This window comes from Gymnoscopelus microlampas (assembly GCF_963454915.1).
Source record: "Gymnoscopelus microlampas genome assembly, chromosome: 16".
Taxonomy (NCBI): domain Eukaryota; kingdom Metazoa; phylum Chordata; class Actinopteri; order Myctophiformes; family Myctophidae; genus Gymnoscopelus; species Gymnoscopelus microlampas.
Window position 1 is genome coordinate 19,991,509 of NC_139953.1, and position 26,424 is coordinate 20,017,932.

At 41.7% G+C, this 26,424-nt stretch overlaps 2 protein-coding genes across 7 annotated transcripts in view; both read left to right on the forward strand.

The window, feature by feature from the left end:
- The window catches only part of gphnb (gephyrin b), a gene marked incomplete at both ends in the record, with an annotated part of 128,445 nt that extends 121,838 nt beyond the window's left edge, over positions 1–6,607 (forward strand). For all 5 annotated transcript variants that reach the window (XM_084082525.1, XM_084082527.1, XM_084082526.1 and 2 more), the window contains 6 exons: positions 124–211; positions 390–463; positions 1,227–1,291; positions 1,445–1,548; positions 2,740–2,836; positions 6,474–6,607. In XM_084082525.1, the coding sequence (XP_083938651.1) occupies positions 124–211; positions 390–463; positions 1,227–1,291; positions 1,445–1,548; positions 2,740–2,836; positions 6,474–6,607 (562 nt within the window). The remainder of the gene's footprint in view (positions 1–123; positions 212–389; positions 464–1,226; positions 1,292–1,444; positions 1,549–2,739; positions 2,837–6,473) is intronic.
- A 4,783-nt stretch (positions 6,608–11,390) lies between these two features.
- pals1b (protein associated with LIN7 1, MAGUK p55 family member b) overlaps positions 11,391–26,424 on the forward strand; it is a 29,847-nt gene continuing 14,813 nt past the window's right edge. Inside the window, exons 1-4 of one of the 2 annotated variants that reach the window (XM_084082531.1) lie at positions 11,391–11,586; positions 16,487–16,981; positions 20,344–20,552; positions 25,058–25,135. In XM_084082531.1, coding sequence (XP_083938657.1) covers positions 16,621–16,981; positions 20,344–20,552; positions 25,058–25,135 — 648 coding nt within the window. In that variant the 5' untranslated portion in view covers positions 11,391–11,586; positions 16,487–16,620. The remainder of the gene's footprint in view (positions 11,587–16,486; positions 16,982–20,343; positions 20,553–25,057; positions 25,136–26,424) is intronic. The other variant, XM_084082532.1, reaches the window with a different exon arrangement.

Sequence of the window (26,424 nt, forward strand, 5' to 3'; positions counted from 1 at the left end):
GTGTGTGTGTGTGTGTGTGTGTGTGTGTGTGTGTGTGTGTGTGTGTGTGTGTGTGTGTGCGCGCGCCTGCCTGCGTGCGTGCGTGCGTGCGTGCGTGCGTGCGTGCGTGTGTGTGTCCAACAGCCCCGATGACCTCCTCAACGCTCTGAATGAAGGGATCAGCCGTGCTGATGTCATCATCACCTCAGGAGGAGTGTCAATGGGAGAGAAGGTATTGTATGATGACAGACACACACACCCACAGACAGCCCTGCGCTTTGCTGACACACGCTGGTAGAAGTGAGGAACTTCAGTAGTGATCTTACACACTGAAGTGTCACACTGTAAAATAGTGTCTGCACTTGTGTACTGTTGTGCTCATATGTGATTAGATCTCTTTATTTTGTCAGGACTATCTGAAACAGGTGCTGGATATTGATCTTCACGCTCAGATCCACTTTGGCCGGGTTTTCATGAAACCAGGGTAAGATAATAAACTACGAAAATAAGAAGAAGTCACAAAGTTCTTAACAAAGAACACAACATCAATAAATAAAAGGGTTAATGCAAAAAAAAGTAAAATGTATCTTTAAGAGGTGCTTTGGGTACAATAAGGGACTATCTACAGTGAGGGATTATCTACAAATAACATTCTACAAATTGACCCCGAAGGGGTATTCTTTCTTTTTATATTTTTGAGGGTATTATGAGCCTTTACCACTCTGGACTATTGAGTCGCCCGGAAGTTTGTTTCCTAATAATGACAGCCTCACATTATTCCGCTTATTACACAGCTAGTTATGACTAACGGTCTGTTATTCAGAACAAAGGCCCAGTGTTTCCGATATATGCATTCAGCAGTGGTGCCCCGCTGCTCTTGAAATAGGACGGCCGTGAGCCACTATATTTGTATGTAAATTGTTATTATTATTATATATCTTTGCTGTCGGGCAGAAACCTTGTATATTATATTTAAACTTTTTGTGTTTTTTTCTGGCTCTGTCTTATGTCTTTATAAACCGAAGTTATATTATTTGGAGTACGGACGCTTTATGTCCAGTTACACACTTGTAAGGGGAGGAGAGGACACAACTCTGTCCAGACCCATTGAAAGAGTTACAAGACTCTCTTTGATCTTGCCGTGACACGTTCACATTATTTCAGCATTTTTCTTGTTCTTGTTGTTATCTCTGAGCACACAGAAACAAATTCAAAATAAATGTCTTTCTTCTCTTTTTCTTTTTCAGTCTACCAACAACATTTGCCACCTTGGACATGGATGGTGCTCGCAAACTTATCTTTGCCCTCCCAGGTAGTGTGTGAAGTTGAGAGAAAGAGTGAATTCTGTCTGTCTACTTCTGAAGAGAGGTTATTCACCCATTGTTCTCTCCTCGCTCTCCATATCTCTCTCTTTCTCTCTCTCTCTCTGTCTATCTCTCCATCTCTACGTGTCCATCTGTGCCAGGTAATCCCGTGTCCGCTGTTGTCACCTGTAACCTCTTTGTCATCCCTGCTCTGAGGAAAATGCAGGGGATTCTGGACCCGAGGCCAACCATTATCAAAGCGAGGGTAGGCCCGCAGAAAATGATCACCATGTACCATACAAAACACAAAGTCAAAATGTGATGGACCTTTGGAAAACGATGATCCGGATTAAAGGTTAGAGAAGAGACTAGAGCCCGCATCCTTTATGTACACCTTTATTTGACAACGGTTCAATCCTCTGTGTATCTTTATCAGAGGTGTACATGGAGTTTGTAGTGTGTGGGCTCCTCTTCTCTTTTCTCCGCTGACGTTTGCCTAGCCGAACACCTATGTTTGTGGTGTACGTATAATTGTTTTCTTCATTGTGCGCTATGATGACACTTTGACTATTCTCTCCCAGAACAACCCTTTCCTTTCTGACAAGTAGCAAATTCTGAGAAAGCCAGAGAAGAGATAAAGGAGTGATGCAAGAGGAAATATGAAATTCTTGGAAGTATTTGCGATTCTGTTTTTACGTCAAAGTGCATAATCGTACATGAGGCTACAGTATGGTATTTAAACTCTAAAAGTTCACAAATGTACATGCTGCCCCACTCCATCTCAGGTTCTAGCCAAGGAGGTTGACAAGTGAAGAGGTCATGGTTGTCATATCCTGTATAGCACATGTGTAGTTTAAACTCATGTAACCTTCCACCATGGCATCTCTCCAGTTATATTGTGCATGTGTTATATTCCCGTTTTTCGCAGAATATGACAGTCGTGACATCTGGTTCAACCTCCATGGTGCTATCCAGGATACTGTGATGCTTCTTCATTAGAATTTTTATTGGAAGAGGGAGAGGACTAATCTTGAGCCATTACTGCCACTTAGTGGTGAGATTGATGGCGTTGAAAGTAGACATTGCCAGATGCAATAATATCGCTCAGATCTGGTGGTAATAAGACCCAGGTCAAATTATATTGGCATAATATTTCTCAGAATTGAGAGGAAAGCATTAGTCAATTTAGCACACTTTTTCTTTGCAATTGGTTGACTTCTTGACATTATCTAAATATATAAAAGCCACTCTAGTATTCCAAGGAGCTAAAAACTGCATGACTTTCCAGGTAGCGATATGCAATGTAAGAAAAGTCAATACTCCCAAGTCCAGTGTAAGAGGAGACCATTTCAATCAGGTTGAATAGCTATTGCCGCAAGTGGCAGATGTACACATGGTGAAATTCCAACACGTCATAAGGATTCACGCATTCCTATCCGTTATGATTTCTTTGCAGTTGTCTTGTGATGTGAAGCTAGACCCTCGCCCTGAATACCACCGCTGCATTCTGACATGGCATCACCAGGAGCCTCTGCCGTGGGCACAGAGCACAGGTACTCACGCAGAATCAGTGCACTGTACCATTTTTGGGCGGTGCAACCGCCCCTATATGTGAGGTTTGGACATCGACATTCGCTGCACTGTGATTGGCCACCATTGTACCCTACACATTCAATGCAAATCACTGGTCACCATTGTACCCCCCTAACCCTGCACTGTGATTGGCCACCATTGTACCCCCCTAACCCCTACACATTCAATGCAAATCTATTGGCTGACTCTATTCAGGACTGTGATTGGCTAGTGAAACACATGACACATGTGCATAGCCTGATAAATAGGACTATGCACTTAAAAAAAACACATGTATGTTTTTTTTAAGTGAATCACCCATTGTGGACCAACCATTGTTTATTTATTGTTTATTGTTAATAAATAGCCCCACGCACTTCAGAAATATTACTTTTCTTTAAGTGAACTTCCATCACTGTGATGACCACTGTGACCACACCGCCCACTTCACACTGGGTGTGATTTTTTTATTTATACACATTTTAGGCCAGGGGTCTTCAACAGGGGGTCCACCGGGACCCCTAGGCGGTCCACAGAGTTACTACAGGGGGGCCGCCAATTCTTTGTGCGATAGGATAATGTTGTTACATTAACCACTTGAACCCTATAACATCCCTATTCTAAGGAGAACAAAAATAGCAGATCTACAAGCTCTAGATCGCTAGATCTACAAGCTAGATCTACAAGCTCACAACGCCTCGCACTGCAAGGCGTTGTGAGCTTGTAGATCAGCTATTTTTGGCAAAGAGAGGGAAAAAAGAGCAGACTAAGTACAGAGTGAAAGGTCAAGTGTACTAAGTATTGATGGTTTAAGTGGTTAGATGGTTAGATTCCTGTTAATGTGTAGATACACATTAACAGGAATCTAACATACACTGATGATCTAGTTCTGTCAAACAAGTCTATGAAGCTATCTATGAAATCTATGAAAAAGTTGAATCTGCAACACAATTTTACACAATACGTAGTGGGGTCCCTGCTTCATCTCTTTCTCAGTTAGGGGGTCCTTGGGCTGGAAAACGCTGTCGCTGAAGACCCCTGATTTAGGCATTTAGCAGAGTGACTTACAAGTGCAATATCAGAGTAAATGGAATGAACCCTTCTCAAGAAACAACAGGGTAAATAGTAAGCAAAAGCAAAGCAAAGTTTGTTGTTTACCCAGGGTGTTGGACTAAGTGCGGAACTTATTTACAGCCAGACCCTGCATGGAAGCCTTGCTCAAGGGCTATTCAGCGGTGATTCATGATTGATGTGATGAATTGGGGAATCGAACTAGGGACCTTCCGGTATCAAGGCCGCCCCTCTAACCACTAGGCCACCGCTGCCACTTAACATAAGTGGAGTGCAAAGAGATAAATGTAGTGATTCAAAGAAACTATTATACCAGGTGAACATCAATCCTAGCATCTGTCTAAACAATATGCTTTCTAAATAACATTATAAACATTTGTGGTCAGACAAAACAAATAAATAACAAACACATGAACAAATAACCAACATATCTGTATGGTATGAGGAGAGAGGATTGCTACATTACTCTCTGTGTCACCAAAGTCTATCAAACTATTCAGATTGTTGAATTAAGGCATTCTGTGGTCTGTTATTTCTGAACAACAGACTGCTGCTCTGCCTCTGGCTATAGTGTTTACCTTGCTATGTATGAATGCAGTGTTAATCATACTGTAGAATCTAATGGACTATTTGTTTGTTTTTTCAGCGGAAGCTTGTAAGCTATTAATAAAATTACTTTTAAAGGAGCTACACCATGAATTTAAAAAATAATAATAATATTTAATATCATATTGTTTATGGCTTATAAAGCACTTTCACCTGCAATACCACATTGTCCTGTTTGGCACGGGGCGCTATTGAGCCAGTTTGTATGCATGTTATGTCCTGGTTCTGTGTGGAAAAAGTTAAAAAAAAAAAAAAAAAAAAGGAAAAAAAAAGAACTTTTTTTTTCTCTTTTTTTAAATTTATATTTTTGTGGTTAGAACTGAAAAACGGGAGGAATTGTTCCCAGACGTGACATAGGCAGGGGGAACAAATCTGACGGACTGTTTTCAGACCAATTTACATAAAAAACACAGATAGCCTATGAAAGCCTGCATGCTCGAAGTCGGGTATTTGTTGGAACAGAAGAGAGGTGGGGGAGACCAAAAACACACAAAAATGAAGAAAAAGTTAAAATTCATGGTGTAGACCCTTTAAATCAATATTTTGTGTCAAATTATTGGTTGGGTAACCAGTAGTGTAGTAAGTGGTATAATGTACAACGAATGGGGTCCTGCTTCACCCTGAAGGTGTTTATTTTGCAGTGATCAGTTTCTCGCCATCGTCTCAGCAATACAAAAAAAAAAAAACGTGGTAGTTTACACACATTTGCACTTTGAGGACCACAATGAAAATAATCTCTTGAGCTTTTTTTTGTGTGATATGCACAGATATGCACAAATATACTGTATGTTCATGAAATCAATAAATTCATGTGCTAACCCTGAGAGTGTGCAAATGTAACCAATTGGACAATTACTGGTCCAATTGGCTACATTTTCGTAAACTCTCAGAGTTACATTAACACCACACTGGGCAAGACCTGCAGTAGCCGGTTGAGTGTCTAAACGGAAGTACCGGAATTTGGTGGAAGTACTGCCCAAGGAAGTTTTATTGACGCTTTACAAATCTGTTTCTCTGTGAATGAGTGTTGTGATTGGTCGAAATATCTATCGTTTCCGGGGGAAATACGTATGACAGAAGTCCCGCCCCTATAGACACTCTCTGCTTTAGGTCGTGACCAGGCTTTTCTCTTCGCAGATGATTAAGGCTGGGAATGAGGCTACATTAACACTGAGGATTTGTGTCCTGTGTATAGTGAACATTTCTCTGACTGGCATGGCATTGGCACAACACTAACATGATCAATTTTTGTCCATTCTGAATGGATTAAAGTTCTCAGTCACCATGACTGATTTTAGTCATTTGGATTCCATAGAACCCAGCATGTCTTCTATGGAAGTATGTCATGCACCGAAAATAGCCAATCTGCAAGCTCACAATGCGTTGCGCTTGTTAATTGGCTATTTTCGGTTATTATTTGAAGACTATAGAATATTTAGCAATAGAATACATCTTCTTCTATAAAACCCTAATGGTCTGTGATATTTCATAAATGCAAAGCATAAAGCCTCAATATTACAAATACATAATTTTACCAATTGTTTTGGAAACAGCGGTACTGTGAGGGACTGCTTACATGCTGTTTCACACATCGCAGATTAGGACTTGGCCCTAACAAACATTTTCTTTTGAGATTGTATTTTGCTTTAATTCATGCTTCAGTCTTCACCACCTGTTGTGGTGGGAATACCATAAACTTCTTTACTTTTCAATAAAAATGTATTCATTGCCTATATGTTTGACAATACTAAATATAAGGGAAATGGGAGGTTGAACAATATGTTCGGCATGTCAAGTCAAGATTAATTTGAATCAATCCTGATAATTAGGGATGACACTAGGGATGACAATGGTCACTGTCCTATTGCCCTAAAGTGCTGAAAACATTTTTTTTTCTTTCTCCACAACTATCTTCAACACCACCCATCCTATCCCCTGCAGGGAACCAGGTGAGCAGCCGGCTGATGAGCATGCGTAGCGCTAACGGGCTCCTGATGCTACCTCCAAAAACAGAGCAATACGTGGAGCTGCACAAGGGCGAGGTGGTCGACGTCATGGTTATCGGACGGCTATGATGTCATCGTCGAGGGACGGAGAGTTGGCTTCACATAGGAGAGGGTTGGAATGGGTTCACGGTGCATGTCCACATATCATTGACTATTCTGTAATATGCAACGGCACAGCTAGTTTTTATTGATTTGGATAACGTTGAGGTATTAGTCAACATCTTGATCACAAAACCTAGATACATATGGGGGGGAAAAAAAATAATTTAAAAAGATTATAGTATTTCAAACAAAGAAAAATATAACTTTTAATGAAAAAAAATCTAATTATAAAAAGAGATTTATTCTGTAATATATTATTATGATTATTCTTATTATTATTATCATTATTATTCTTATTATCATTATTATATTAAGGCAACTTCGTTCCTTTCATTGCAATTGCTTTGTGTGTTCAATGCTAGACCTTATCTATAGCAGTAGCATTTTAATAGACAGCTGTAGGTGCCTGCCAGGACAAAAAAAGAAAAAAGAAATTATACTTTTCTCATCTTTAGTGGAAAAAAATAATCTGTTATTTATTTTTTTTAAATGAAGAAAACTTTGAGGAGAACTCGGGATTCCCCACGCTGCTCGGCTAAAGAGGAAGGCAGGTGGGGGGAGGGGGGGCACCTCTAAGCCACTTCCTTCTCTATTTTGAGCACCCCGTCAAGGTGACACTTCAGTTTTTTCTCTCATTAGTATGCATCATAATGGCTTCACACCGAGCTTTGCTTGTTGTTTATCTTGTGAGTCTTGTTTATGTGCGCAGTGCCAAAATGCCTGGGCAGGGGAGAGGTGGTGCTTGGAGAAGATGTGGGCATGCACGCCAACCGGTCTGCCGAGACCCTGTGGGTCAAACACATGACCCACAGAGTCTCGGCGGGCTGGAGCGGCTCCAATCTGCCCTAGACCCTGAGGGCGGGCATGCCCCAAGTCTGCCCTAGACCCTGTGGGCGGGCACGCTCCAGTCTGCCCACTGTGCCCAGACCCTGAAGCTTCCTAATGCTCGACTTATACTCCCGTCCCGCTACGGTGGCACTCGCCAAAAACAGCACAATATGTGAGCTTGCAGATTGCCTGTTTTCGGCGAGCGACGCCGTCGTCGTACAACGAAGTATATGTCGGGCTTTATATTCACGGTGACCGGGTGTAAAACTTTCGCTCCCGACCCCAACCCCCCACCCCCCCCCCCCCCACAACCCCCAGGGGCGAGAGCCCAAACCTGGGAAAATAATCTTTTATTTGATCAACTACTGAAAATAAAGAGAAAAAAAAGAAACAGCTTCTTTAAGTGCTGACAGCCTTTTTAACCAACTTCACAAAAAATGTACAGAAAAAAAAAATATGAACCATATTGTACAGATATATGTGACCAGCACTCCTAAGGAAATTATTAAGCAATGAGGAGACATTGAACAACGCTGTACTATAACATTTTCTGTAATGATATGAAACTGATGAAAGACACTAAGATATAATAAAAATCCTTGATCATTATGTAAAAAAAAAAAGTTCTTGTTGGTTTTCCTTTTTTAATAAAATATATCAAAAAGAAAAGCAGTGATTTTGTTCTTTGGTGCATAAGTCTAATGGTTGAAAACTGTGCTAATGGAAGGTTTAACCACATGGACCCTAATAGTTACTACTTTGTCAATCAGCAAAAATAGCCAATCTACAATGTGTTGCAACGCAACTCGCTGTGAACTTGATTCTGCTATTTCTGTAGAATATTCTGACATAACCAGCATAGGGATGACAGGGTTTATGTGGGTTCAGTTCCCATGAGCAAGGCATGAGGTGCTCACTGACCATCAGTTGAAGTTGCAGTATATTATTTTAATATATATTATTGCTTAGTAGTTAGTACCTTACTTACTGTACTGTATACCGTACTGTATTATAACTTCCATTACCTTACTTGCATTATAGGCTACATTGTATTATGTTGGACTTTGTTGGCACAGTCTGGCAAAGACAGCCACACCAACATTTCACTGCACATACAGTACGTATGTACAGTACAGTATGTAGCACCTTTACTTGAATCTTGCATCCATGAAGCAAGGAAAAAAGAATGTGATCAGCAAAAGCCTTATTAATAATAAGGCTCGATGGGGTTTAATTGCTTTTCCATTACATATCGCTACACTTGGTTTATCGATAAATGTGTGTATTCTCTGTGTTCATGTCAAGGTGTAGCCTGGGTGCCAGCCTGCTTCGCTGCGTTCGGCTGACTTTTTTTCGCAGAGAGAAAATAAAATCCGCCGAACGTAGCGAAGCAGGCTGGCACCCAGGCTAGTCAAGGTGTGGGTTTGTCCATATGTGTTCAAATGCAATGTCCATGTATTTGCCAGAGAATCAGTGCTTACTTATTTATATCCATAAACCTGCGCTATCCACACGTTTCACACAGATTACATTTTTTGCTAAATAGTTACTGTATTGTTTTTAAATCATTGAATCGTATCGTATCGCCATGAATGAACCAATATCGTCCATGTATCGAATCGTCAACCATGTATCGTGATGCGTATCGTATCGCTGTTAAAATGTATCGTTACACCCCTACTTATTATGAATGATTACGAAATTCTTATCAGGGGGGGGGGGGGGCAGTGGATCAGGAGGTAGAGCGACCCCTTGGGAAGCGATCCTGCCGGGCTCCCAAAGAGTTAGTGTTGAAGTGTCCTTGAGCAAGACACTGAATCCCTAATTGCTTCCGATGAGCAGGTTGGTGCCTTGCATGGTTTCCTCTGCTGTCGGTGTATCATGAATGTGTGTGAATGTAATGCACATTGTAAAGTGTTTTGGATAAATGTGCTATATAAATGCACCATTTATTTAAGATTTTATTTTTAAACAGTGTTCCTCTTTCCTTTAAACAGTGTTCCGCTTTCCTTTAAACAGTGTTCCGCTTTCCTTTAAGGATCCAACATGCATGCACATACAGGACAGGGCCTTAATGAGGAAAAGAGGTTAAGCGCAGAAGGTTTCAGAGAGGATTACTCTCAGAGAAAATACAGGAGAAAAAAGGCTGCTGGAAGCTTTAGTGAAGATACTTCTGAGGCTGCCTGAGATTTAAGCAGCTTCAGTTCTGCTCTGCCAGGTGAGATGACAGAATATATCCCATTAAATTGGAAATGATGAAACAGCCATATAGTCAGTGACAAGCATCTATTCAGTTACAGTACACCTCTCTGAGTATGGATGATAATACAGTGAATAAAATTGGATCAGTATGAATGTTCTAAAAAAAAGGGAAAATGAACAGTTCTTCAAATGAAACGTAATCTGTGTGTGTCTGTGTGTGTGTGTGTGTGTGTGTGTGTGTGTGTGTGTGTGTGTGTGTGTGTGTGTGTGTGTGTGTGTGTGTGTGTGTGTGTGTGTGTGGTGCGTGGGCATGTGCGCATGCGTGTATGGAAGGCCTACAGCAGCCTACAATACATGCATTTATTTATTTTCTATGTCGTTGACTCGTCCGTAGGATAAATTGGACTGGTATCTCTACCGGTATGCCTACTATTATGCCACCAAAATGTGGAATGCCCTTCCAACAGCCATCAAAAATTGTGACTACCTACCCTCCTTCAAAACCGCCATAAAAGAGCACCTGTAATTGATAATGTATTGATATTGCATAGTTAGCACAAAATATTTTGTGATGGGGGTCCACAACCAAATACATATTAATGTGGGGATCCTTAGAAGCACTCTGGGATAGATAGCCTAGTAGTATCTAGCCAATGTCTTTAAGATATCTAAGTAAACAGTTTGATTCCACCATTTAATTCAACCCAAAAGGCCATGCGAACAAATCTAAATTCAACCACAGTTCAACTGGTTTCCATTCAACTTCTACCTTTCAGAATAATAATGCAGTGTTGGAAATTATTAGAACAATCAAGAAATCATCATAAACTTTTAAAGAATGGTATGCCCTGTGTCAGTAATTCTCAAGGTGGGGTCCTTGAGAAGGTGCCAGGAGGTCCCTATGGAAATATTATCAAAAACAATTTCGGTGGCTACAGGAGAAAGAATGACAATTCAATTCAGACCATAAGTTTCTCTTTGACCGACTATAGTGGGGTCCGGGGACATCCAGGGGTTCTTGGGGGCGTTTCAGGGGGTCCCCAGCTAAATTTGTTAATACAGCATCAAAATCACTTTATCCTTTTATACGTTGGCTATTCAAAAATAGCAGATGTACAAGCTCACAGCTGAGCTTGTACATCTGCTATTTTTGAACATTTCTGAGAAATTAAAAAATTCTTCAGGGGGTCCTTCGCACAAATACATGTCAATTTGGGGGTCCTTGACATGAAAAGGTTTGAGAACCACTGCCATAGAGCAGTGGGTCCCAAACGATTTAGCTCGAGACCGAAAAGAGAAATTCGAGCCGCATTGTGAGTTTGTAGAGCGTTTTTTCACTACTTCTTAAACATTTGTTTTTCTAATTGATGGAATTTCTTTGTTTTTTTCTTGTATTTCTTTTACTGAAGAAATTATTGAATTCGTTTTTAATTAATGGAGAAAAAAAGGCTTTTTTGGGAATGTTTTTAGAAAATGTTTTGAAATAATAATTAAAAACTAAATAAACAAAAATAATAAAAAACTAACAAAAATAATAAAAAACTAACAAAAATAATAAACGGACCCATAAAAATGTGTGCGCGACCGACAAATGGGTCCCGACCCGGTGTTTGGGGAACCAGTGATAAAACAAATACTTCAGCTGACCACCATCGTATCCGTGGCGCTGTGGAGCCGCAGAGTTGCCAAGGAGATGACTCAAACTCCAGGCGCAGTTTACCGCAACGGCTTCGAACTGTCCCGACGGTCCTTCCTCTACCACCAACTCAAAGAAGAGGCTAAAGCACGGTCATGTGAGAGAGAGAGAGAGCGGTATTATGCCATTAGTCTTCTGTTAGTGAAAATAAAATAAACTCTTTTGTGAAACCTTGGGAAACACGGGAGGAATGTCTGCTACTTCTCCAAGGCTCTGAGCGGTGAGTATGTGCTCTGCTAGGTAGAAGCTTGTTGTCCCACGTCTTGGCTACTACAGCTAAAGTACGCAGTAAACTTGTTGGCACCATCATGGCCACTGGGTTTATTTTAAAGTGTTTTTAAGTAGTTTGACTGCGTCTTATTTATATCATAATTAGGAAACAGGAATGCAGCTGCCAGCTGGATCACTTTGTAAATGCATATCCAAAGAGGCTAATCCTGCTGCTGCGTGTTGATACTCTTCTCCTTAGTGAATGGGCTACATTGTTCCTCTACAGCAGGGCTGTAGGCAACCTTTTTGACATGAAGTGCCATGTTTTCATTTTCTTCATAGTCAGTGTGTGCCATGTCAACATTAAGTTTAATTATGACACCACATCAAAACATGTATATTTCCAACAGATTTTGATTGTCCATATACATAAGAACCTTTTATATTTTTTCTTCTTCTTTCTTTCACATCAGGGTGTAATGATCATTAAACTCAGATTAATAACCCACCTATCTCCCAGACTCCCTCCCCAGTCAGAGTTAGGAGTTTGAATGAATGTAGAATTATGTGCAGGATATCATTTGTATATAGATGTGAGGGGACTTAATTTAACTTTTTTTGAATATTTAATTTTAAAAGAAAAAACCTCTCTCACACTTATGCCAGTGTGCCAGTGATCACCCTCCCCTGTGCCGATGTTGGTACCTGTGCCCAAGGCTACCTACTATACTATACCCCTGCTCTACAGTTATAGCATCAGTGAGGAAACTGCCTGTCATTTCTGACTGTCTGGAATGATGTTCTGAAACAACTCTGCCATGAAGTCTGATCTGATGATCAGGCTGTAAAACCAGCAGCAACTGGGACTTAAATAATGAGAACATTTTCTGTTTTCACCCTCTTGACGTACATTTAATTATACAGTACCTGATGCAACAACAACAACAACAGATGTTTATAACAGTGGCCCAGCTAGTGTGGTCTACAGAATTGTTGCTTTGGCAGTGCTGCAGTGAAGAGGAGGGTTACTTTAATCCACACCAAGTATGTCCTTCCAGATTGTTTCCCCCAGACAGGAACCTCTCAATTTGTACTACAGTTCCTTGGAGATCAGTCCTCTCTCTCGGATCAAGTACTTCTTTGTCAATCAGCCAGGATTGATGATGTGTAGCAAATTCTAAAGCTGTAGCATGTTTTAACGTGGACAGCTGCTGGTGTACTGATAGGACAGCTTGAGAATCACTGGGGAAATTGGGATAATATTAGTAGTACACATGTTTAAAACTCCCATGTGATGTTGGAGGTTTGGACCTATAATAGTACTGTGTGTGTGTGTGTGTGTGTGTGTGTGTGTGTGTGTGTGTGTGTGTGTGTGTGTGTGTGTGCGTGTGCGTGCGTGCTCTTTCATTATTATACAACGCCATGTCTCCATTCATCTTCATTCTGCTCAGGTAGATCTGTCCCTTCTAGTGTCCCAGGCTGTGCTGTGTGTCTGCCACTGAGCCCACGTAGAGCTGCAGATCTCAGGCTTAATTAAGCCCACACGAACAGATGGTCCACTGGCTGTCTCTGCTGTTTGTCAGCCATGCACCGCCACTCTAAACGGAGCTAAACACTGCTGTAGGGGGCTTGGAGCCTGAACCAGGGGCTGTGCTACTGGGGACAGACCTGCCAGACCTAATTAGCTCTTGTGGGAGGTTGTGAGAAAGAGGAGGGGGGGGGATACTATGTGGACAGTGGCATGGCTCCATGCCTGACTAAATGAGGCAAGGGGCAAGGCCATCATACAGGCGCATTTGATCTTAGTGCATCACATTCTGGCTGCCAGGTTGAGGTCAGTTTAAAAGTGTGATTTTCTTTTTCTGCAAAAATACAAATATAGATGTATGTTGTGTCTGTCTGTAAAGTATTTCAGCTCAGACCAGAGAAAGAGAACACTATCTTTGACACTGCTTGGTATTTTATTTTATTTTACTCAGGTTAGATTCACGTTAAATGTGTGATATATTGGTGTATAATGTCCAAACTTGCCTCTAGCTCAGAACATGTCCACCCTTTTCTCTTGTTGTGTATTTCTGAAGCAACCTTTTTCACATTGTATTGACCTATAATCTAGCGTGAACATCTTAGTCATAACACTGATTTTGCTAATCCAGATTAATACGAGTAGCATCCTTTAAATAGATTGTAATCCACTGCAATCCACACCCTCGTAGGCTACATCTCTAGTTGGGTTAATGGCTTCCAGGATACACGTACATATCAATTGTTGAAGACTCAAGATGAAGCAATTGTTGATGTTGACATCATGGCTATTTGGGGACAAAGGCCTGGATGAGTCTGAACATAAGGGATTGTGGGTGAGAGAGACAATGACACGTATGTTTTGTTAGGCCTCATTGTGGTGTGGTGATAGATGAGATATATCCCAGCAGGAGGAAGCTGTATTTATGAATGTGAATTCCATGTATGAAATGCAATTTCAATCAGTGTATTAAGAACATTTCAGCCTTTTTCTTGCTGTGACAGAAGAAAGACAGTGGGGACAATGAGATCTAATTTAGTTAACAACGTTATTGATCCTTGGGGAAATTGGATATGCTAACTCTACCACTGGGCCCAGGCTGCCAGTTGGGTTAGCATACAACTAATGAATGAGATGATTCATGTTTGGCATTGAATATCATAGTGTCATCATGTTATCAAGGTGCGTTTACTGAAATTGTAAAAAGCCCCTTCAAATATTTAAAAATAAATATTTAATGAAAAACACTTAGTATGAACAGGGGCTGCATCGACACAAGCTGTAGTAATCTGTAATAATGTCGATGACTGTAATATGCATTGACAGCTGCGTTTTGGACTTATTAATGAAGCATTTGTTTTCAAAATGCTTGTGATAGATATAATAGTGGGAGGTATATATTTTTATTTTATTTTTTCAATATCTCTTAGGCTTATAGGGTAGGGTCCAGAGGATCCAGTCTGAAAAAAATCCTTATAATTCGAGAAAGTAGTAGTAGTACCATAGCTATCTTTTAAGTGTATCTTGTTTACATTTTTTGGAAGGATGTGCCCAATGTAGCAATAATGGCCAAAGGTAACTATTTCTCTTATCCGCATACTGGGAAAAGGTACTCTATCAATGATGCCATCATACCATAGCCTGGTAAACCCTCCCTCCGGAAATCAAATGGAAATGAGATTTCCGGAGGGAGGGTTTACTAGGCTAATCATACCACACTACCCATGTCATTTATTTGATCAATTGTCCCTGTGGGCTGGTCTATGTGGGTGATCTATGCAAAACGGAGAATAAGTGAACACAAAAAGGAGAAATGGTAGAAATTACCCAATAGCAGCACATTTTCAATTACTTAAAACATGACATCTCATCTTTCAGGTTCCAGGGTATTGAACAAGTGACTCAGCCAGAGAGATGTTGTAACATTGATGAAATGTTTAACAGAAGGGAAGTTTACTGGATTTATAGTCTACAAACCTTATTCCCCAAAGGATTGAATGATGAGATTCCATGGCATGTTATGCTGTAAGTGTGGGATTAAATTAAAATTAAATGTCTAGGTTGTGCATTTAAGATACACTTTGTACATTTAGCACATTTTTGAATGATTTATGAAAGCTGCAAAGCCGATGTTTACATTTCTTAGTTGTGCATTTTCTGTAAATAATGTAAACATCGTCTCTGTCGGGTGGAAACTGTTACTTTTCAGGATTCACTAACCCTAAAAATAGCCTGTTTCTTCGCGCCGCGTTTCGAGCTTGTAGATCTGATAGTTTTGATACTTTTGTGTGATGCTGTAGTATAATGAAGTGGCATTCATTTACGAAAAAAACACAAGAAGTTCAAATATGGAGATAGGAGGTTTCTGCCCGACAGCAACGATATAAATTATGTGTTGAGTTGACTTTGTGGTGTGTCTATAGCAGGTCATGATGTCACAATCATGTTCATGTCTGAAATTGTCTGTGATTAGTCACACACAGGTCACAGACAATCATTGAGATACACTCCTACAGGAGAGTGTGATTGTCTCACTCACACCTGTGAACACCGGGTGGGGGGGGGGGGGGTGGAGTAATCATGTACATAAGATCATGATGGTATCATTTCTGTAAGATACTTGGTAGGTCCAGAGAGGGAACGTCATTGTTTAAATAAACTTGATGCTGCTGAGCAAGAGCAGTGTACAGGATTTGTCTCCGTCTATTAAGAGTACGTATAAGGTTCAATGGTTGACTTTAATTTGTCTCCCATATGAGAACTTTGTCTTGGAGTCAAGGACTTAAAAGCTGCAGTACAAAAACACAGATAACATACACAAGATGTACAAGTGCATGTGGTGACACAAAAGAGCAATGGTGATCAGTAGACTAAGTAACTAAGTCTAACCATTTTAGCCCTACATGGTACTTTGTAGTATGATAAATAGCGAAAATAGCCAATCTACAATCTCTCAATGTGTTGCGTTGCAGTGCGTGAGCTTGTAGATCGGCAATTTTGGCTATTTTATTTAAGAAACTAGAAAATTGTTCCCAAAATAGGGAGGGACAAGGTTATGAAAGAAAAAGATGAATATCTCATGTCATGTCAGAACTAATCTCTCAAGACAGATTCAGAGCTCTGCAGCTGAATCTGTCGGCAACTCCTGTTACAACGTGTAGTGTTTGTTGTTAGTAGGAATGAAAACAAAAACGCACCACCGGAAGTGGAGCACTGAAGGAGGGTCAACGGCCGACATCCGATCCCTACACGGGGGTGGTGTCCCCAGCGGCAAATACAAAGAAATGTTTTTTGCCGATTGTGTCAGAACTAAACTGTTCAAAAGTTGCATTTGGTTTTTACCAAGAATCTGTTGAAAACGAGTCCCTTCCCTTTTGTTTTGCAGTACAGTCTACAGGGTTGAGGGAATGGAACACCACCATCCTGTGAACTATGGCATCTGAACTGATGAGTCTCTCTGCAGCAAGTTATCGTACCTCTTCATAGGGAGATAAGATCCCCCAACGTACACATTAAGGCATGTTCGCGTCCATGAATGGCTACGTGACGGAGAGCTGCAACCCGGCCCCTTGCCCTGTCCAGGAGGCCAGGCCCCACAGGGAGCGTGCTGTGGACTGTCCCGGGGAGAAGGAACATGACACCGGCGGCGGCGGTTACCACAAACCTCTGAGCTGCGGTGCTCAGATGGAGAGGATCCAACACTACCAGGAGGAGCTGAGAAAGAAGAGAGAGGAGGAGGGCAGAGCCAAACACGACATCGACCCCAATGCGTCGCTCAGGCTCAAGAAGCTCGCGCAGAACCCGGCCAAGGTGGGCATCGACAACCCCACCTTCGACGGGAAGGAGAAGGCCAAAGATGCCCAGCAGGACCCCGTAGCAGGTGAGTGCAAGCATGAGAAAGAGGGTATAGAGGGCAGGGGTTCTCAAACCTTTTAGTTTCATGGACCCCAAATTGATATATTTTTGGCCGCAGACCCCCATCTGAAAATGTGTTGTGCCAGGGACCCCCAGAAGAGAAGATTTGTGTAAAAAATAATCTAAATTATAAAAAAAAAATCCAACTCTGCTATGTTTGAATAGCCAACGTATAAATGGATAAAGTGGTTGATGATACTGTATTCTTTTTTTTCCTCCATCTCCCCTGGCCCCCACACACATGTAAAGTGTCTTTGAGTACTTAGAAAAGCACTATATAAATCCCAAATATTATTATTATTATTAACACATTTGCTGGGGACCCCCTGGAACCCCCCCAAGGGCCCCTGGGGGTCTCCGGACCCCACTTTTTGAGAACCACTGGCGTAAGGGAAGAGGAGTAAGGGTTTGAAGGAGGAGGGGAGGCGCCACGGGAACAGGGAGGGTTGGGAACTTTTAACAACAACTGTGAAACAAAGGATCAGGAACAAAGGCTGTTTGCAGGGCGGGGCAAAGGTCATCAGTGGAGGAGGGTAGTAGTGTGTTTGAGGGGGGCATCTATTATACTCGTCAGTAACATTGTCTTTACTCCAAAAGATGACTTGCCATTTTATAATTCTCTCTTTCTCTCTCTTTTTCTTTTTTTTTTTACAAAGGTTAATTGTCCCATAGCGTTCTGTTTTATTCATGCACAATAGGCTGTAAGTTGAAAGCAGTCATTTGGCACTGTGAAAAATGATATTGATGCTCCAATGCCAAACCAAGGTCTTTGCTAGTTTGCAATGAAAGTGTATTGTTTAAAGACACATGCATACACATACGCATGCACGCACACGTACGTACACACACACACACACACACACACACACACACACACACACACACACACACACACACACACACACACACACACACACACACACACACACACACACACACACACACACACACACACACACACACACACACACACAATTGAATGCTTTATTTCAATCCACCAATTCAATTAATTTGCGTATGATTCAAATATTTATGTTATAATATGTTATGTACTTTTAGGACACACTGCCTGGCTAACTTGCAGCAGAGATTGAGCACAACCTTGCAGTTGTTGAGCCCTTTTCTTATAAAAGGCCATCCATTTTCTAGCCACTAATAGCAAGTTAATGGATATGTCCAAGACCACCAGATATCAATCTGTAATATGTGCCTCTGAGGGCCGATAATTACTCAGCTTGTTCCATATGCAGGTCAAATGATTAACCTATCTCAAGGATCAGCACGTCCCTCACACACACAGAGGCTCTTATCACCTCCACTGGGAGGTCTGTCACTGATAACATTAATCTACAAGCTGTTAAAATCCCCTCCCTAATTTATGAATCTTAGTCTACCATTAGCTATTTAACCACTCAGCATTCAAAACAATGGCGTGAGTCACGTCACGAGACTAGACTTGCTTCAGTTTGCCATGTTTGCCATGGCAAATCGCAAGTCTCGGTGAATCAGATGTAATGTAAAATAGTGACTAATTGAGTTGAAATGAGATCAGCATGGAGAACTAAACGACCTCCCACCAACTCGAATAGTGACTAATTGAGTTTATGAGATCAGCATGGAAAACTAAACAACATCCCACCAACTCGAATAGTGACTAATTGAGTTGATATGAGATCACTGTAAATGACCTCCCACCAACTTTAGTCTATTATGTTGTCACTTGTTACGTTTTAGCCGTCAACTTTGTATTCTCATTGAGATTAGTAAATGTTTTGCTACATCAAGGACATTCAGTAACAATACATTAAAGTGGCTGTCGTGGAATTCTCTATCAATCAGTAATTGATGAGGCAAGTGTAGTCGGAGACGATATTCAAGGTGATGATGGATATATTTTGATGGATATGTTTTAAAGGGATAGTTCGACCCCCAAAATGACCGATCAGTCACCCCATGGAGACTTGAATTCATGGATATTTTTTTGTTTTTGTCGCATTCCTAAGCCAATATTTTGATGACCGGCAGTGGTTCCGGTAGGAGACACAAATAGTCTCCTTCGTGTGTCCTACCGGAACCGCTGCGTACTGGTCCGCTGGTCATCAAATTATTGGCTTAGGAATGCGACAAAAACAAAAAATATCCATGAATTCAAGTCTCTATGGCGTGACTAATCAATAGAAAGTCACATAGATAGACTCTTCAGACTCCACCTCAGCCCGTAGCACTTGCCCTCCTAGCCTTGACGACCTTGCAGGATTATGCAAAGGCTAAAATGTAATTTAGATGATGCATGTTATGTAGACATATGCCATGTCATTGTTGACCTGGCGTCCTATAGTGTGTTATAGTTTCAATGTAGGCTGAGGATAGGTTCTTGGTTTACGTATGTATTAGTTATTATTAGATTATTGGTTAACTTATGTATTACTTTATTATTAGATTACTATTTTTATGCATTTGATGTATTATGATGTGTTATGATGTATTATCTTGTGTCCTTGCTTACTGTAAATCGCTCGGGATTAAGAGCGTCTGCTAAATGCCTAAACTGTAAACTGTAATAACACTCTGTGGTTCGGTAGTTCTGCCAAAGAGCACAGGGATCAGACCATAGTTAGACTAGCTGCTACAAGGACAAGCTGAACCATAACAAGACAGGCTGTACCAAAACAATTGCCATCAGGCCTAGGGTAGACATCTTGGCTCCTGCAAGCTACAAAATATCATGTCATATCATAAGGTACTATAAGTACTACAAGTGAAGGTTATAAGTATAAAGGTTGGATATAAACAACAATAATAACAATATAATGTAATTCTACCAATTCAACAGATAATTGAACATGAATACATGATAATCTTGATTATTTTGTGGGATATAATCACGATTATTAATAATGATCACTGAGTACCATGATTTTTTTGGATGGAAATATGTTTTTATTGTTTAGTTAATGCTTTTTTTGCTCATCATGCATATTGCTGCTATATCTTTGTCCAAATGGCCTCTTTATTGACAGAAATCTCAGAAACTGAGTTGCATCATGGCAAGTGTCAAAGCACCATCTGTCTCTTTTATTTAGCATACATCTTAATCTCCCCTAAATTTCCTGCCACCACCTCCGCACCACCACCTCTATCTTAACCACTTAAACCCTCTATACATGGTGAAACGGACCTGAGTTGCAACTGTACTTGGTCTGCTCTTGTTTGCTTCCACACTGGCAAATCTTGTAGATGACGAATGTTCCCCCCAGAATAGGGGGGTTGGGGTCATTGTTTTTGTATTGTCTCTGTAATCGCGACATCCCTCTCTGCGTCTCACAGAGCTGGAAGACTTGCTGCAGGCTTTGCAGTCGGTGCAGCGCTGTCTGTTGGATGCCCAGAGCCAGCAGGATGCTGAGCTGGTGCTGCAGCTGCTCACCAGGGAGGACTTCCAGAACGCCTATACCGTCCACATCGCCGTGTCCCAGCAGATGAGCCGCGCCGTACCCGGCTCGCCCCTCACTGCCCAGGCACAGGGCCTGTGCCAGGAGGTATGCATCTTGTGGTGCTATGCTATGGTTGTGTGTTTGGTCTGGAACAATGATTTCAAGGACCCCCATAACTCTGAGTTGTACTTAATCTTGCTCATATAGAATAATCAACTTCGACTTAACCGTAACGACTTAAACCTGTATTAGACTGTATTGTTATACAATGGTGGTGCACAAACATTTAGAAAATAGACGATCTACAAGTTCAGATTGTGAGCTTGTAGATCTGTTATTTTCACTAGATTTATTTTCTTTTTAAATAATCGTTCATTAATAGTAAGTAAGGAAAAAATAATCGTCAAATATTGATTTGATGTCATATCACCCAGCCCTATGACACATTGATATGCCCTCCCAACGGCCGCCTTCTACCCTAGCTGACGGTGCTCATCGTCTGGGACTTGAGCTCAGAGAGTGACAAGAGAGCGAGAAAACCATCCCAGTGTTCATCACATCAGAGTCTGTGTTCATCTGCCACACCTGAGTCCCCTTTGAGAGAAAAAACACAAGCTAGTCATTCTCTACCGAATCAAAACAACTGTAATTGAATCGTGTCCCCTCTCTGTGGCTCCCAGAGTTTCTGTGTGTTCAAATACCCGGCCTGTCATAGTCTCCCCCTGTTGAGCAGCGAGGCGTTGTTCTCTCAACTGACTGCATGTCTCTGACAGACTGCTCCCCACAATAAGCCCTTTGTTAGGATTACTGTCAACTTTTGAGATGTGTTCACGGGAAAAGAGTGTGTGATACAGGCTTTTTCGCTGTAGTCCAAGCGGCGCGTTGTGATTTCTGCTGATGATGGTGAGATGTGTTAAGAGTCAGCCTGGCGGTGATGAAAAGTTCATTCAAGGGACAGCAAGCAGCACTGCTACACAATTGCTATTCTTTAACGATGACAGCACAGGCAGGGCGGCTGTGAGATGCAGGGCCTTGACAAGATGATCTTTTCCCCTACACACACACAAAACATGGTGCCTTCCTCCATCAAGTCAGTACGTACTGTATGTACGCTCACCCACCTGGCACAGCTTCCGAAGCGCTTAACAAGGCATAATATCTTGAGCCGGTGTGTGTGTGTGTGTGTAAACTAAGTGGCTGTGCCGCTGGACACTGCGATTGGCCCACGGGGCCAGATAATCTCCCAGCAGCCCCGGCGCTGGCAGGCCTCGGTGGCATGCTGCAGGGAGGAGGGCCGCGGACAGAAAAAGCAACTATAGAGGGTTTACAGCAGCGTGGGCCGGTACGCACGGTGACGCTAGCGGAAAGCAGTAGGAGTGGGGGCAGTGCGTCAGCTCGTTAGCGAGAGCTTTCATTAGGGTGGATGAGCTAAGCTGCACATGCCAGACGAGTGGAAGGAGAGAGAGCGAGGGTGAAGAAATTAGGCCCATTATAAAATAAGAGTTCCTGTGCTAAAGAGACACAACTAATCAACTAATTATTTTTTTTGCAAGCCGAGAGAAGAAGGTCTGTGTTAAGTCTGTGCTCACAAATGGCCAGAAGTTATTTAAAACGCAGCATTCAACTGTGAGCTCATTATGTCTGTTTGTTTAACTGGCAAAAAGGACTTTAATTCTCTGATTCTGTTATTTCTTTCCAAATGTATCAGCCGGTGCTTAATAACTCCCTTTACAGTAGAGTGAATACTGAGCGTTTCCACTGTGACTTCGTAGAGAATAGTGTGTGTGTGTGTGTGTGTGTGTGCACAACTATACACATTTGAGTGTCCCAAGTTTCTGCAAGGGATGAGAATCTAAATCTTGATTGTATTCGGTTTGCTACTGTTCATCCTTGCAGGATGTCTTTCAGCTAAATGGGATGGTTATAAACTCATATGTCTGCGCTGACGGGTCCAGAGGGAGAGCTGTTTAGGGAGTTTGCTGCTAATCTCCACCTCTCCCACCCCTTGGTAGCATAACCCTTTCCTGGAACTGGTCACGGCTTCCCATTTTTAGCTTCTTGTGAAACCATAGTTACGGTGAAGCACCGCCTTCTGAGCACTGGATGTGAAGGGAAACGAATGCTCCTGAGCGAACCGCATCATTGAGACAGGACGTCCCTTGGAGAGTATTGCGTTGAGCGACATTTATGATGGACTATTAGATTTCAGTCCAAACAAGTTCATTATAAAGGTGACAGGACGTAGTGTAGGATACTTTCCAGTCCAGGGGCCAGGGTGTGTGTGTGTACACAATAAAAATGATAATGAGCAAAAATGTACACAAAGATTAGGATTCTTGAAAAGGAACTTGAGAAGTTGCACACAAGTTGTGTAGTAGACTGTGTTAATATAAATACCATTGCAACATTCATGTTTGTGTATTACATTTTTTAGCGGTGCCAGCCGCTCTACATTTGACCGTGTCTGTGTGTTATGTCCGTCCGTCCGTCCGTCCGTCCGTCCGGATGAGCACGAGAAGCAACACATACAAACCACATGAACACAGTGTGCAATTAACCTGAAACTTTCCACGCATATTCCCACTAGGCCCAGGAACAATTGCCCCCCTTTTCACATTGCCCTGTTATAGCGCCACCAGGAGGCCAGCCTTGCAATGAATTTACAGGGATTTAACATTGTTTCTCTAGTTCATATATAGCCCAATTAAATAAACTCATCAAAGGCACCGCTTCCTTCACACAGGGTGTGATTTTTTAATTGGTGTGTATACTGCTCAAGATCAGATAATAATTTGCTACTTTACTGCCCGTTATATTTACGGGAAATAGAAATACATCTTAATTTAAATGCACCTTCTTCATGCTGGTGCAAATCCTTATGAATTAATGGGTTGATTATGTTTCTCACAGAAACGTTTTCTGAGAATGTCTTTCTGGATGTTAATATGCACTGGTCTAGTGGAAGGAGCACTGCAGTAAGAACGGCAGACAGCTCATAATCCATACATGTACAGTATAGTTATTATGATACACACATAGTTTTTATGTCTCCTCTCCTGCCTCAGTGGCTGTGACACTTGCTTCGTGGGCATTGATTTGATGTTTGACCTCCCTTCGAAATCACACCAGCTTTTGATTTCTTCCTCAAAGCGTCAATCTGAACTAACACTGCTTAGAGCAACATAGCATAGCCTTGATTGTGCAGTAAATATACTGTACAAACTACTGAACCAGCAGTATGTATAATATATATATTCTAAATGTGTTTACCAGTTTATGATGGAGGAACCGATATTATAGAGTGATTTTAAAAATGCCAAATGACTCGCCATACCAAATTTAATTTTGTTTATACCAGTGGTTCTCAACCTCTGGGTCCGGGCCCACTGGTGGGCCGTGAGGATATTGGAAGTGGGCCCCCCAAATCCTTGGCAAAACACTATAAATAAAACGTCATGGTATTATTTCTTCAAAACCTTGAACTATGTTGGTTTCATTCATCCAAGCCGTAACACAATCGATTGCTTGATCATTAACCCATTAAGACCTGGGACGCATCTGTGTCACTTTAGATTTCTTTGGCTATTCAAAAATAGCAGATATACAAGCTCATAGCGCGGCACCGAGTGCCGCGCTACGAGCTCGTAGATCTGCTATTTTTGAAAAATCTTGGAAAAAAATAAATTGTTTTTTCCCAAAAACTGTTAAAATAAACTTTCTCTGAAACTGCACCCTCCCATCTGACCACTTAACAACAGTGGTCAGATGGGTGGGCAGCGAACATCTTCAAGATTTTCAAGTGGGCCCTGATCCAGAAAAGGTTGAGAACCACTGGTTTATACAATGAATTGTAAAACATCACTTCCATGGGGATATTCTTTTCAGGAGTCGGATCACAGCACTGAACTTGGCATGTCATATTCCGAGACGAAGTTCAAGTTCAATCTTGCATGGGCAGTTTATACTACTCGGGAATCAAAATGGCGCATAGCAAACTTTATTATCTTCATCAATAAGCACAAATAAACTATTAACTAAAAATATTCCTCTACCTGGTAGGTGGCAATGTTGAAAGGTGGTATTAAAATGAAGGCCCTTCATGATGTGTGCAAGGGAGCCAAGTCAAACCAGCCTGCTGGAGTAGAATGGACATCTCAGACACAATTTATTTTTTGAAAACATGAAATTCTCATGTTTGGGGTACCACGCAAGTCAGGAATGATGAAGTTGGGAATGCATGCCCCACCTGGTTATGCAATACCAGTCTGTTGTTTGTGTCACTTTTATGCCCATATATGGGATTCTGTGTAAGGCATGCCCAAATATAGAGTCCAGGCCAGTTTATAACGTCATAGTGATGACATCAGGGTACTCCATATATGGGGATTTTGCGGATTCATCTATCTTACACAACTGCTTACACAAAACAGACCACAAGAGCCGAATTTACAGTAAATTAATATGTCATACATCACCAAGCAAATTGTGACACAAACGCATGCAAAGAAAGAACAGAATAATGCTGCTTTGCTTAGTGACACAGCTGCTTGTACAGCTTTTGTCGCCATATTGTGCTCCCTTCCTAACTGTGTGTCTGTCTGTCCTCCCAGGTGCAGAGAATTCTCCAGACCAGCCAGCAGAAGGATGGCTTGGAGCTCAAAGCCCTCCTCACCAAGCCACATCTCCAGGTCAGCTGTCAGATTCCACATTCACAATTCACGGCCGTGAAACTTAACTGTCACACAAATAATTGCGATAATTATTTAATTGTGTTTTGGGCATTGAACATTAAAATAATAGCAAATCATTCTATCATTCTTGAATTTTACTCAAAGAAGTGTGCAAAAACATAACAAAACAAAGTGTCCATTTGTTTGGACAGCTGGTATGCGCTGGGTCATAGAGTTCCCTCATTATAGATTAGCAATGACCTCTAGACTTACTCTGGCCAAGGCTGCTGTTGGCACAGCTGACATAACTGGATTCTAGTTTCCACTAACTCTGTCATTGAGGAAATAGATTGGAGAAATGTTTAGGAAGGTACTAACCTTTTCACGCTATGGATTATGGTAAATATTTAGATACAAATTACAAATTAGAATGACATTTTTCCTATGTGAATGGTTAAACATCCTCGGGGTGAATCTTGCGGGCGGTGAAAGGATTTTTCGGTTTGTTTTATGTGAATTCCACAACGGTGCTACCTTCATTGAGTAATGTAATGAATTCACGTACACATGTATTTAAATGTTTCTTATTTTAACAGTGAAATCTCGCATGGCATTACTGTGCAGTGGCTTCAGGTGACATTACAAGACAATGTGCCTTTGTCAGCTGTATTTTGAACTTGTCATGTCTACGAGAGATACATGGTCAGTGTTGAAATTATACCGGGCACCACAAGCTCTACAATTCCCGGTCCTTGTTTGCCTTAATTGCTGTCAAAACACCATAGAGCTTAATCAGTGACTTGTCAAAACATATGTCAGGGGATCAAGACAACATCCTTGTCATCCTCCATCAGAGAGCCCAGTAGGTGAGAAAAGAGCCCAGTAGGTGAGAAAAGGGCCCGGCGTACGGCTCCGGCAGTGCCCCCTAGAGTGATTTCACATGGAGGGTCCTGTCAGTGAGCGACCCCAAGGGTCTGGTGTGTCACTCCATGTGATCATGTGAACTACCAATCCCCAGTTGGCCCCCTAACCTCTCTGCAGAAGTGGATCCAATTAGCCAGCGATGTGAGCGCAAGTGAGGGAGCGGATTACCCCTGTGATTCCTGCATGGTCTTATTGTGGCCAACCCCATGGACAAACTAGTGGGGGACCGAGGTACTGAGTTTGAGAGTGATAGAAATGTTTAATTGACCTACCTCCTCTCTTCTAATCCCCCCCTCCCCCCTCTCTCTTGGTTGGGGGGAGGGGGGGGTCAAGAGTCTGCTGCCAGCCCGAGGAAGCAGAAGGTGTTTTGATGATTGATTGCG